The sequence below is a fragment of the Gymnoscopelus microlampas genome (genome assembly GCF_963454915.1).
Source record: "Gymnoscopelus microlampas genome assembly, chromosome: 21".
Classification (NCBI taxonomy): Eukaryota; Metazoa; Chordata; class Actinopteri; order Myctophiformes; family Myctophidae; genus Gymnoscopelus; species Gymnoscopelus microlampas.
The window spans coordinates 13,296,652-13,309,627 of NC_139958.1; the positions used below are offsets into that span (position 1 = coordinate 13,296,652).

The following is a 12,976-nucleotide window of genomic DNA, read 5'->3' on the forward strand; positions in this document are numbered from 1 at the left end:
TTGATTCATATTATGTCATTTTAAAAAGTAATTCCCCCCACTGACAACACATGTAACAGCCTCTTCCGAGGTGGAAAGACTGGTGACGCGAGGTTAGTAACAGCCTAGCCCTGATACTTATATGACAGTCATGGATGATCATTGTGTATATTCCGATCTTGGTACATAGAAATTGATCTATTGAAGATTCTGACTTTCAAATGTACATTTTTTGTTTTGATTGTATTGCTGTATTGTTGTATTGTGCTTTTTGCTTTGGCAATGTAAACGTATGTTTTCTCATGCCAATAAAGCCCTTTGAATTGAATTGGATGAACTTCAACAGCGTTTGCACTTTCTCCCTTTTTGGCCCGTACAATGCGTACATCTACATAAACGTTCAGATTTTAAATACAAAACGCTTATCCCATGGCCACGGATGTTAAAATGATGTACGGGCCCTCAGAAGTACCCGTATATTCCGTATTGTTCAATAAAATGCTTTTTAATCCGATCGGTGGCCATTTCTCCGTAGTTTATCCACTTCGCGACCCCATCGGTTGGGTGGTGTATTGCACTCTGATACATTATAAGAAAATGGCCACCAATCGGATTAAAATGCTTTTTATTGAACAATAAGGAAGATATGGGTACTTCTGTGGGCCCGTACATAATTGCAACATTTGTGGCCATGAGGTAAGCGCTTGTATTTTAAATCTGAACTTTTATGCAGATGTACGGACCGTAAAAGTGGAAACACCAGGTTGAAGTTCATCCATGACGGTCATCATGACAGCAGCCCTTTCTTTACAAACCAGGAACTGGATGTTAAGACGTGAATCAATGTTTTCCAGGGATGTATTTGATCGACGCACCGACGTTTGAATGGTTTGCACTGAGGTTGCAGCTCAATGTGAGTCTTTAATGTTTTCATCATTATTATCACTTATAACAACTTAAATTGTAATATATTTAAACAATCATTAACATGAATGACAACTTGTGTGTACTCATGGTAATCTTGTTGTGTAAATACTGTTTGTTTTAGATCACTTCATCAATGTGGATCTGTCACTTATTATGTCACATTTTGAGGACTGAGTTTGTTGTTTTATTTGACGATGCGACTTAAAGCCTGTGGGACTTTTGGAATCATGATTTGGGTAAGTATACTATATGTATATCATTTGTGATCATACCCACTAATAGTCTATTATAAAAGAGGATGTAAACTCACTTTCCCATAGAAAGGAGAGGGCATTCACTGCCTACAGTTTTTTTTTCTACTGTGTACATTTTATATTTTGTTGATTTATATTGTATTTTTTATGCTATGTTGATACATTGAATACATAGGAGTAGGACCACCATAGAAACAAGTCCACAGGACTTTTTTTGTGTTCTCCTTTTAGCTCAAATGTCTGACTGTACCTCGTGCTGTTTACATTCTGTCTAATAAAGTGTTCAATCAATCAATCAATCAATCAATCAATCAATAATAATATTTTCATTCTAAAACTGTTTTATTGATATTCACAGGGTAGGAGCTTAATATTTAGAAATGGGGGTCATGTCTGCAGATGGAGATTGAATCATCCTGTAAAAAGACATTATAGCTTTCTACCAGGTATGTTTGCTTCAGTTTTAATTGTATTAGTTTTGATTAATTTAAATGATCAAATGTAGGTTTACTGTAACAGCATATTATGTTTATTCAACTTTCAGCATAATCACAGGTATAAAAAGACAGGTGCCATTAATACACTGAATTATTTAGCTGATTACATTATAAAACTTCAAATCAAACTAATGCAATTGCCTATCTAAAAATCTAATAACCTAAAACACAAATCTAAAATCCACTATCATTTATGAGTCTCCACATGTATGGGATTTCTTGTATCTCTCAGTTCGGTATATGGGAATGTTCAGTGTGTTTGCGTTCCTTGTTTGGCGGCCAGATATTGTCCCATAATCATATTGCCACTTAATAATATGTACTTAATGTTTATTTGTCATAGATGATGTCAAGTCTGTGCGAACTCTGGTCACCCCGGATATATCCAAGTAAGTCGTGGCATTCTGCAAACATCCGGTTTTAATAATAGTTGTTGTGTAAGTCAGTGATTCTTTTTTTTATTTCAAGGACCACCGGTTTGATATGCACGGACCCCCATTTGATAGAATATTCTGTCTCTAGGACCCCAATCAATCTACACTGTAAAACAGTCAGTCTTTATTTAACTCTGAGAGTGTGCAAATGGAACCATTTAGTTGCTGAGAAGACTCCAAAAGGGTCCATTTGGACAAAAACTAATTTCACCCGCTATTTACACTTGTAACTATAATGTGACAATAAAACAGATTCTGATTCTTGGACCCCTGGGGGTCCCCATACCCGACGTTGAGAAACCGTGCTGTAAGCGAACTCTTCTAGTATCATCATGGTGTTGATGCTGCTTTTGCACAATGCTCTACGCCTGCAGGATTCGTAACATTGGCATCATGGCACACATTGATGCAGGGAAGACCACCACCACAGAGAGGATGCTCTATTACTCTGGTTATACCCGGGCACTAGGAGGTGAGGACAGTGATTGAGTGATTTTATGGCGTGGCTCTGTAGGAGGCGAGCTGTCTAGAAATGTGTCTGTGAGTCCGTCTGTATGTGTTTGTACGGGCTAATCTCGCAAACCGCTGGACTGATCAGCACCAGATTTCTTGTGTACACAGTAGTGAGTACCTCAAGTACCTCCATACATTTTTGTCACATATGTTTTATATCTTTTAACCACGTAAGCCCTATTTCAAAAATAGCAGATCTACAAACTCGCAACGCGACGCATTATGACCTTGTAATTGATCAGTTTGTGTTCCAGTTCCAGTTTTTGTCTATAGACTGAGCTATTTAACACTTATTTTAACCCCCAAAATATGAGTTGCAGCACCATTACATTTTTAACTCTAATTTTATAAGTCTTCTATCTGTTTTCAGTAATATCATTATGTCTCTTCCTGTCCAGATGTGGACGACGGGGACACAGTGACAGACTTCATGGTTCAGGAGAGAGAGCGGGGCATCACCATACAGTCAGCGGCAGTCACCTTCGACTGGAAAGGCCATCGGATCAACCTTATAGATACTCCAGGTAAAATGTAGTGTCTGCATTTTGTGAAATGATTATGGACACAGGGCAGGGAAGTAATTCATAATCATGTTTTATATAAAATAATACAGTACTTTTTTCTTGCCCTGTAATCTGTATCTTAACTGTTGTGCTGTCTTTGGTAACTGAATTTCCCTTGCAGGATCAATAAAGGTCTTAAATATTCTACTGTATGTGTGTGTTTGATTTCAGGTCATGTTGACTTCACTCTAGAGGTGGAGCGGGCGCTTCGCGTTCTGGATGGTGCTGTAGCAGTGATTGATGCTTCTGCTGGTGTGGAGGTTGGTAGATGCTGACCTCCAGGTCTAAAGCAGCCTTTTCTTTCTGCTATTAAATAGAGCCTGACCAATGCCGGTCTATTTGAGAACATTAACTTATAAGCAAATATTAAATAAACACAAATAACGTTTTATTTAACCACTTAACCACATTCATACATTTTCTAAAATGGCCGATCTGCAAACCTTTTAAACCTTTCTTGTATAATGATGTGGTAAAAAATAGGGATGCCAGGTTGAAGGGGGTTAAAAATTGGGACACATCGGCAGCATAAAAAAAGTCAAATAATTACCGATATATTAGCCAAACGGACATGTCCGTCTCACTCTGGTGTTGACATGTAATCGTGTATTTCTATATTATTCACCATATGAATCTGTGTTGTATTTTCATGTTGTGTTGTGATTGACAAAAGGATTAGGCCACACAGCTCTTAGCCACTATGCAAAAAGTTTATTTAAAATGAAACCAACGTTTCGACACTGAAGTCTTCCTCAGGGTACCTTCCTCAACATGTTGTGTTGTGATGTCATCAGGCCCAGACTCTGACAGTGTGGAGGCAGGCAGAGAAGCATGATGTTCCCTGTATTTGTTTCCTTAATAAGATGGACAAGCCTGCTGCAAAGTAAGTCACAACAACACCCCCCCCCCCCCCCCCCCCCCCCCCCGGATTTCTCTTTTATTTGTTTTGAGATGCTTAAAGATGTTCAGTGTTTTTTGTTTTATGTTGTGGAAGACAAGTCAAACTTTTAAAACATCATTAATTATTTCCCCTAGCTTATCTTTTTCAATTGAGAGCTTAAAGGAGAAGCTGAATGCAAATCCCCTTCTCCTTCAGGTAATTATCAAGGATAAATATCATTATATACAAATGATAAGCTAATCTGTTACACACTGTGTGTGTTATTACACACACAGCATTTACAACTGTTTTGTTTTGTTAAATATTATCTGTATATTATAAGTATGTGGTGTTATTATTCTGTGTCTGATTGTACAGAACTGTAAAGCTTTCTCTGTTTCTATGATTGCATTAACAAGAAGCTCAGTTTGACGAACATTTTCTATTTTGCAGATTCCAATCGGTATTGGGAAGAGCTTCACAGGGTTGGTTGATTTAATAACCAATCAGAAGATTTTCTGGAAGACAACATCCCGGGAAGATGACGGACGTTCATTTGAGACGAAACCGCTGAGTGCGTCCGATAATGCAGAACTCCTACAAGGGGCTAAAGACGCCAGAGCTGATTTGATTGAGCGGGTACAAGAAACAATGTTGTCACATCAATGACATTTAGCGTCCTTATTCTGGGCATTCATAATAGCGCTTTGAAAAGCCTGGTGTTGGTCGGGTGTTATAAATCATATGAGATGCATGAGTGCATGTACATCCACTTAAAGTGTTCAGGTTCAGGTTGCTCCATGTTCTATCAACATAGATATTCTTCAGGAAGTTGTTTTATTTGATTGACTAAGTAAATAAATAAAATCTATTGTTGCCATTGACAGGTTGCTGATCTGGACGACGACTTTGCTGAATTGTTGCTGGGTGATTTTGCTGATAATTGCGATGCTATTCCCGCCATCAAAGTAAGCACTGTGCTGTTCCACTGTGATGTAAAAGCCTTAGAAACCTCTGATGTGAATTCTGCGTTACACAGTAAAGATCCTTAATGTTAATTTAGCGAGTACAACTGGAGCCAAACCATGTACCCATCGTTTCCTCTGGGTACTGTGGTTTCCTCTCACACCTAAAGACATGCATGCTACTGTAGGTACATAGTCCTGCTAGTTCCCTTGGCCAATAGACAGGTTTCCTGTTAGTAAACATGAGAGGATATGACCGTGCAGATCCGGGGGTAGCCTATAGAGGGCGCCATTACCCGCAGCAGCTCTGGTCAAATGTCCATTCATAAAATAAATGATCTTCACCGGGTTTAATTAAAGTAGATTAAATTATGCAGTTTGTAATACCTTGTTTACTTAATAAAAATTTGTCGGAAGTTGGATCTGTTTGTATATAATAGCAGCATTATGCCTATTATGCCTATAATAGCAGAATTATTATCTAACTCCCGAACATAACAACAGAGTGAACGGCGCAACAATTTGTTTCCCCCGAGCATGCGCAGATTGCGCATTCTGCTCTGTGATGACGTCGTGCGGAAATCTGTCTATAGGGCATCGCAGTTCCCACCCACTTCCTGGTTCCACTGCAAAATACTCAATGCATTTTTCCCATTGACTTTTTCAAAAATATTTATATCAATTCATTTAAGCCTAGAATCAAGCTATGCAGGCTCCTGGGGAATCATGACCATAAAACGTTTGATTCTGTGAAAAAACTTTTTTGAAAACGGCAAAACAAAGGGTATTTATTAAATATAGTATATCATATAATTAAATATAAGATAAAATAAAAATCACAGAAAAAAATATTTAATGGTCATGATTCACCAGGAGCCTGGATAGCTTGATTCTAGGCTTAAATGAATTGATATAAATATTTTTGGAAAAGTCAATGGGAAAAATGCATTGAGTATTTTGCAGTGGAACCCGGAAGTGGCCGCAGCTGCGATGCCCTATTGGCGAACTTGAGTTGTTCCCTGAGCGCTGCACTGTGACTGCTCACTGCTCTTTCGGATGGCTTAAATGCAGATGACACATTTACCCAAGGGACAATAAAGTAAAATCAATTGCATAAAATTTGTTCTCTCTTTGGAGTTAGATTAACATACATGTAGGAGTTTCCTGTTTAGGTGACCACAGTTACTTGCAGATAAAACAATGGTGTTTATTTGAACATTGAAGGATTTATTTGTTGACCACTTTGACATGGTTTCTCTGTTTCGTGTTTCAGCTTCAGGAGGCTTTGCGGCGTGTGACTCTGGCTCGTAAAGCCCTTCCAGTGCTCTTGGGGAGCTCTCTGAAAAACAAAGGTGTTCAGCCTCTTCTGGACGCCATCACGGCCTACCTACCTGACCCCAGTGAGAGGCACCATGATGTAGTGTGAGTCCCTTCATTCATGCACAGACACTCACACACGCAGCAATGGCGAGTATACAGACTATGAAGAGAGAATAATTTAGCAACCGAATATGTAGTAAAACATACAGTATACAGCTTTTTTACTATACAGCTTTTGTAGGCGTTTGACTCTGCAGTTCTTGTTTTGTCTGTGTTGTCATTTGCTGTAATTTTAGCTCCTCTAAGATAATTTCTTGGTCATTTCTCTCTACAGAAGGTGGTACAAAGATGACCTGTGTGCTCTAGCGTTTAAGGTAGTCCATGACAAACAGCGTGGTCCTATGGTGTTCCTGCGCATCTACTCTGGTACCATGAAAGCCCAGACGGCTGTCCACAACATCAACAGAAACAACATGTAAGTGGATCCCACTGACATCCGACTTTCTTTTGGAGAGTGCCACCTAGTGACTAAAATGTATAGCCGTGACTTACTCTGGCTTCCGTATGCGCAGTATTCCTTCTGATGAATTAAACATGTGTGTTTGTGTCATTTGCAGTGAGAGGATGAGCAGACTGCTGGTGCCGTTTGCTGATCAGCATGTGGAGATCTCCTCCCTGACAGCTGGAAACATTGCTCTGACTGTGGGCCTCAAGCAGGTAGCGTTCCCCAAAACATCACTACTTGATGCAGCATGTGTTGTTTTACTCTTTAGAGAAGTTGCCCGTACACAACAAAGAATTTCTCAGTGATAATTTAAAAGCTGCAATCTGTAACTTTTATTTCCTATCTGGGATTCGAACCCGGGTCTCCTCCTGCATGAGAGACCAAATTTGGAATCCCTGCTTGGCATGGGGAGCTATTGGGTTCATAAGCACTGCACTACTTGTCCTACTTGTCAACCAGTTGGAGTCATTTGTACACTTTCAGAGTTTTAAATGGATAAATGAACGTTGAGGATTTTACTGTGTGCATTGTAATTGATGAATTTCCTTCCATTCTCATTCCATCTCGTGTGTTTTCCGCTGTTATGTAGACAGTGACGGGGGACACCATCGTGTCATCCAAGGCCTCCGCTGCAGCCGCAGCCCGGCGGGCACAAAAAGAGGCCGGGGAAAAGAAACCTGGAGATCAAGCCAGTCCGGTACTGTCGGGGGTAGAGGTCCCTGAGCCGGTGTTCTTCTGCACCATAGAGCCTCCCACCATGGCCAAACAGGCAGGTTAGTGACGATGTGATTTCATTTGCGATATACAGTACATTTAAATTCAGAAATCAAATCATGTGGCTATCGGGATCCACGTGAGAATGGCATGGCTCAAATGTGGATGTGGGACTTCATGAGATCGTTTAGTTTTTTTATATCTCCATATTCTAACTTTTTGTTTTTTCCGTATTTTAATGCCCTACTTGATCACACTACAGCGTCACACAAGATCATCCAAAGTAGCAGATCCACAAGTTCTAAACACGGCGCGAACCAATGCGTTTTGAGCTTGTAGATCTATTTTTTATTTGAATACTGAATAAGTAAAGTTTTTATTGTGAGGGTAAAGTCTATAGAACGCTGAAGACAGTCTATGGTGTAGCTGCTGCTGCTGCCTGCCTTGCTGCCTTCTGGCCCCTCTTGTTGTGCTTCTTGGCGAAGCGCATGTTCCTCAGGAACTTGGGGTCCACCCCCTGCAATGACTCATAGCGCTCAGTCTTGGGCTTCTTGATGCCATTCCTGTGGGCTTTGCGAGATTGGTTGTGAGATGTGTGGTTCTTGGACTTTGCCATTCTGCCTCAGGCAATCTGCCAGACGTAAGAGAATTACAACCGGAAGAGACGGGAACCGCGGAGCCGGAAGAATATCAACAATCATGTGATCAGCCTGTGACATCATCAGTCATCCTCCATGATGTATCTATGACATATGACTCCATATTTGGGCAAGGTTTCTTAGTCTGAGTGCCACTGCAATTGACAAATTAGTAATTTTTCAGATGCTCTTATCAAGAGCGACTTACAAGTGCGAAATCGGAATAGCAGTAAGAATTAATTCTAGTCAACAACCAACAAGATACATAGTCACATAAGTAGAGTGCAGAGACTGACTTTCATTATAAAAACAAAATAGAATTATTTCAAAAAAATCTCCAGACACACACACACAGACAGACAGACAGAATGATGGCCACACACACACACACACACACACACACACACACACACACACACACACACACACACACACACACACACACACACACACACACACACACACACACACACACACACACACACACACACACACACACACACAAACACAAACCGACCTTCTTATTCTTATTGACAGCTAGCCTCCTGCAGAGCCACGCCGCAAAATGGTACTTGACTGTACAGTTGTAAGCCATGCTGTGGTGGCCGTCTATAACTGACTGTGTATCCATCAAAAGGGCCCAGAACAGGCTGAAACCTTGCCCAAATTTGGAGACAGATGTCATAGACACGCCATAGATGACTCATGTCACAGGTCCACATGTATCTTACTTATTCTTTACTCACATGGTCTGTCCCACCCCTCAGATCTTGACAATGCACTCACCTGCCTTCAGAGAGAAGACCCCAGCCTTAAAGTTAGGATTGATCCTGACTCTGGACAGGTAATACCATATGATTAGATTCTGTTGTATAAAATTGTATTTGTCCTTTTTAAGAATTCATTATTTCAGCTATGTTTAACAGATTTTTAACTCCACCAGCCTATAAAACTATAATATATGTTTATTTGGCTGAGATTTTCCAGTGCCTAGAGAGAACATATAAAAATGTTCACGACAGCTGACTTGCTCTGTTTCTGTATAAGCCATGGTTATTGTAATCAGTCATATAAAGCTGCTGAAAGGGTTTATGAATAACCTCCAGTGTGCATTAAATGTGACCCATTCTCAGACCATTCTGTGTGGAATGGGAGAGCTGCACATTGATATCATCCACGATCGCATCAGACGAGAGTACGGCATCGAGACCCACCTTGGTCCATTGCAGGTGGCATACAGAGAGACTATACTGCAACGTGCATCTGCTACAGGTACAACCATAAACATGTTATACACAACGCGTATCTATTGTACTACAGGGACAACATTTAAACATACAGGGAGACTATTCTCTAACACAGTGGGGGTTCCCAAATGATTTTGGAGGGTCCCGAGATGATGAGCTTAAAGTCGTGGCCTGAAAAGTTTGAGAACCACTGCTCTAACACGTATCTAGTGTAGGTACAATATAAACATGGACGGTTGTAATGATTTGATGTTGTTCCATGCAGACACACTGGACCGTACGGTTGGGGACAGAAGACACGTGGTGACTGTAGACCTGGCTCTCTGTCCCATGGATGACGTCTCATCTTCCACCAGCACGTCTGGTGATGAGCCCACCTTCCATGAGGAGGTGGAGGGGCTGCTGTCACCAGAGCTGAAAGAGGCAGTGACCAATGGGGTGCACAGTTCTTACCTCCAAGGTAACACTACTGGAACTCATTGAAAACATTTTTATATTTTGTTACTCTGAGGAGTGAGGACCTCAGAGTTACTACAGGGGGTCCGCAAAATCTTTGTGTGATGGCGAACATTAGCCGGAAATGGGGGCTTGTAGATTGGCTATTTTTCGGAGATGAGAGATGAAGCTATCTATGAAGAAGTTTAATCTGCAACACTGTTCTATACAATATGTAGTAATGGGGGTCCCTGCTTCATCTCTGTCTCTGCTAAGGGGTCCTTGGCCTGAAAAACGTTGAAGACCACTACAGCGTCACACAAAAGCATCAAAAGCAGCAGATCTACAAGCTCGAAACACGGCTCGAAGCGACCCGTTTTGAGCTTGTAGATCTGCTACTTTTGATGTTTTTGAATTTGAATCCTGAAAAGTAACAGTTTTGGACATATGAGGTTTCCACCCGACAGAGACAATCTACTTTACTATACTATAATAAATATACATACATTTTTCCTTTTTAAAGTATTCTCCTGTTCAGACAGATACAGAATTATACAACAGGTGTCCATCTCTGCACGTGTATATTCTCTTTCATTTGCAGTTGTGCAGTCAATTATTTCATTAACTTCATCACCCGTTTCTGTCTCTTTGTCTATTGTTCCACAAAAAGTGGAGGTAAAAGGTTTCTGCTCGCCACGATATTACAATATATAATTTTGTTGTCTGCTTGCTGTTCCAGGCCCATTACTAGGTTACCCGGTCCAGGCTGTGTCTACGTTGATCCAGAGAGTGAGCATTGAACCTGGTACATCTCCAGCCATGGTGTCTGCCTGTGTGTCTCGCTGCATGTTCAAGGTAAAAAAAAAAAAAAAAAAAACTAGAATCTTTCATTCATTTTGACTTTTTATTTTGTTCTGACTTCATGTTTTCAATTTCACTTTAGTTTTATTTTTCTTAAAGTGAGTGTTTTCTTTTTCTTTCTTTTCCCCCCAAAGGCTTTATTAGTAATGTTAGTTTTAGTTTTTTATTGTCATATTTGTTATTTGTCAGGGGCGAGATTGAAAGATGTCAGAAAATGTATTTTGTTATAAAAAAAAACATAATTTTAAATTGTATTCAGTTAAAACTGACAGTCTGGCACAGCTAAATAAATCAGGAAATGTCTTACAGGCTCTTAGGCAAGCAGGGGGACAGATCCTGGAGCCTATGATGTCACTGGAGGTGACGGTGCGAGAGGAGCATTTGAGTACTGCGCTGGGGGACCTCGCCCAGCGCCGAGGGGCCGTGAAGGACATCCAGAGCCGTCATGACCACAAAGTGCTGCTAGCCACCGTTCCCCTGGCTGAGATGATGGTGGGTGAGAAGAAATCACCTGGGAAACCTCTCTATAAATGTGGTTTCATTTTTGCATTGTAGTTACTTTCTATAAGTCTGATTTATATATACTTTGTTGAGCTCCAGTATCCTGCGCCGAACATAGCCAATCTACAAGCTCACAACTTGGTGAGCTTGTAGATCTGCTATTTTCGGCGCAGGACGCATCATACGACTACGGTTTAAGGGACATTTCACTTTAAAACACTTCTCATTTTACGTCTACTCTGGATTTTTGGTGCACCCCAGACAGTTTTATGTTGCTTGATTCAATAATTAAGATATTTGCTATTGATTTGATTGATTGAATACTTTATTAACAGTTTGCAAATAGTACAGTGGTACAATTATACAATGGTGCTAAAAGGATAACACAAAAATCCCTAAGGGCTTGTTTCCATTGTGGTCCTGTTCATCTCACTCCTATGTAAACCCATTCAACTCCTTGTTAGATTCATTGAAGACACACGTCCCTGAGTCTGGTGACTGAGAGGTTCTGGGAGACAATTTTTGTTTTGTTATTTCATGCAGGACAGGAGAAAATATTTATATAATGAAATGAATAATTAAGAAAAATAAGGTCTCCACATTCATTAGGACAATATCATTCACCAGAACCAGGGACACAAGATTTTCTTCAATTAATCTAACATGGAGCTTGTAGTTCAATGGGCTTATAGGAGGGGGGAGCGTGAGATGCAATGGATCTAAATATTGCATCAAGCAACTTTAAAAACTGTGTGGGGTGCACACAAAAGTCTGAATAGACGTGATACGACCTCAGACATTTTTCAAACCCTCTGTGTGTTCAGTAACCGAACATTTTATCATCCATCACAGGGCTACTCCACCGTCCTGCGGACACTGACGTCCGGAAACGCCACCTTCTCCCTCCAGCTGGACACCTATGAGGCCATGAACCCTCAGCACCAGAGTGCACTTATGAAGAAAGTGGCAGGCCTGGCCTGATCCCCACATTCTGAACTCGACAGAACTGTGCAACAAATAACGTTCTTTTCCCCAAATAGACTATAATCCTGCTGCCAGCATGGGTGAAGTTCTACATAAAAGCATCAATGAGAAATCAGGTAAAAGAAAGTCAGTCCTTTTTTTGTTTTATTTTTTTATCAACACTGCACCAATATCTGCTCATGCTCAGCTGGGAAATGCTATTATTTATTTATTTATGAAACGGATGCTCTGTACTGTCTGTAACAACATATTGGTTTAGTTACGTTTATACCACAAAGTCAGTCTGATTCCAATTTGTTTTAAAAGACAGTGGGCCCGAGGATTCGTTTTATTTGTGTATATGTCATTTATGTGAATGTCAATAGAAAAGTGTACGTGAATAAACATTCAAATATTCTACACTTCATACTGTAGATGTCATGTGTCACTAGTCACAGATAAAGCACAGTACAAAAGTGTAGTGGAATTATCTTTATTGTCTTTCTGCAAGACGAGGGCACTGACTAGCAGACCAATCACTAATATGCTATTTAGAGTTGAGATTTACTATTGAATGATTAGAGTATTCTGAAACTGTTACAGATGACATGTAAGAACTCTTAAATGTATGTCTGTCCCATTATACACAGCATCAATGGATTAACAATGATATTTATTCACCCGTTTCCTAGGCTGTGTGTTTTCCACTTCCTGTCGATTTGATCCAATGAAATCCAATGAAACTGGTCAGATGACCAATGACATCCAATGAAATCGACA

At 40.3% G+C, this 12,976-nt stretch overlaps 2 protein-coding genes across 2 annotated transcripts; one reads left to right on the forward strand and one right to left on the reverse strand.

Moving 5' to 3' along the window:
* Nucleotides 1–853: 853 nt before the first annotated feature.
* Nucleotides 854–12,955, forward strand: gfm2 (GTP dependent ribosome recycling factor mitochondrial 2). The gene is made up of 21 exons (XM_084047730.1): nucleotides 854–892; nucleotides 1,028–1,142; nucleotides 1,519–1,606; nucleotides 2,001–2,046; nucleotides 2,466–2,563; nucleotides 3,003–3,128; nucleotides 3,339–3,427; nucleotides 3,962–4,050; nucleotides 4,203–4,263; nucleotides 4,501–4,686; nucleotides 4,935–5,015; nucleotides 6,286–6,434; nucleotides 6,667–6,807; nucleotides 6,950–7,049; nucleotides 7,427–7,610; nucleotides 8,957–9,033; nucleotides 9,323–9,461; nucleotides 9,702–9,896; nucleotides 10,611–10,726; nucleotides 11,042–11,224; nucleotides 12,086–12,955. The coding sequence occupies exons 2-21, from the start codon at nucleotides 1,101–1,103 to the stop codon at nucleotides 12,212–12,214; spliced, it is 2,319 nt and encodes a 772-aa protein (XP_083903856.1). The 5' UTR covers nucleotides 854–892; nucleotides 1,028–1,100; the 3' UTR covers nucleotides 12,215–12,955.
* LOC311037249 (large ribosomal subunit protein eL29-like) lies at nucleotides 7,967–8,167 on the reverse strand (the record flags this gene model as incomplete). The annotated part of the gene is made up of 1 exon (XM_084046372.1): nucleotides 7,967–8,167. The coding sequence occupies one exon, from the start codon at nucleotides 8,165–8,167 to the stop codon at nucleotides 7,967–7,969; it is 201 nt and encodes a 66-aa protein (XP_083902498.1).
* Nucleotides 12,956–12,976: the final 21 nt, after the last annotated feature.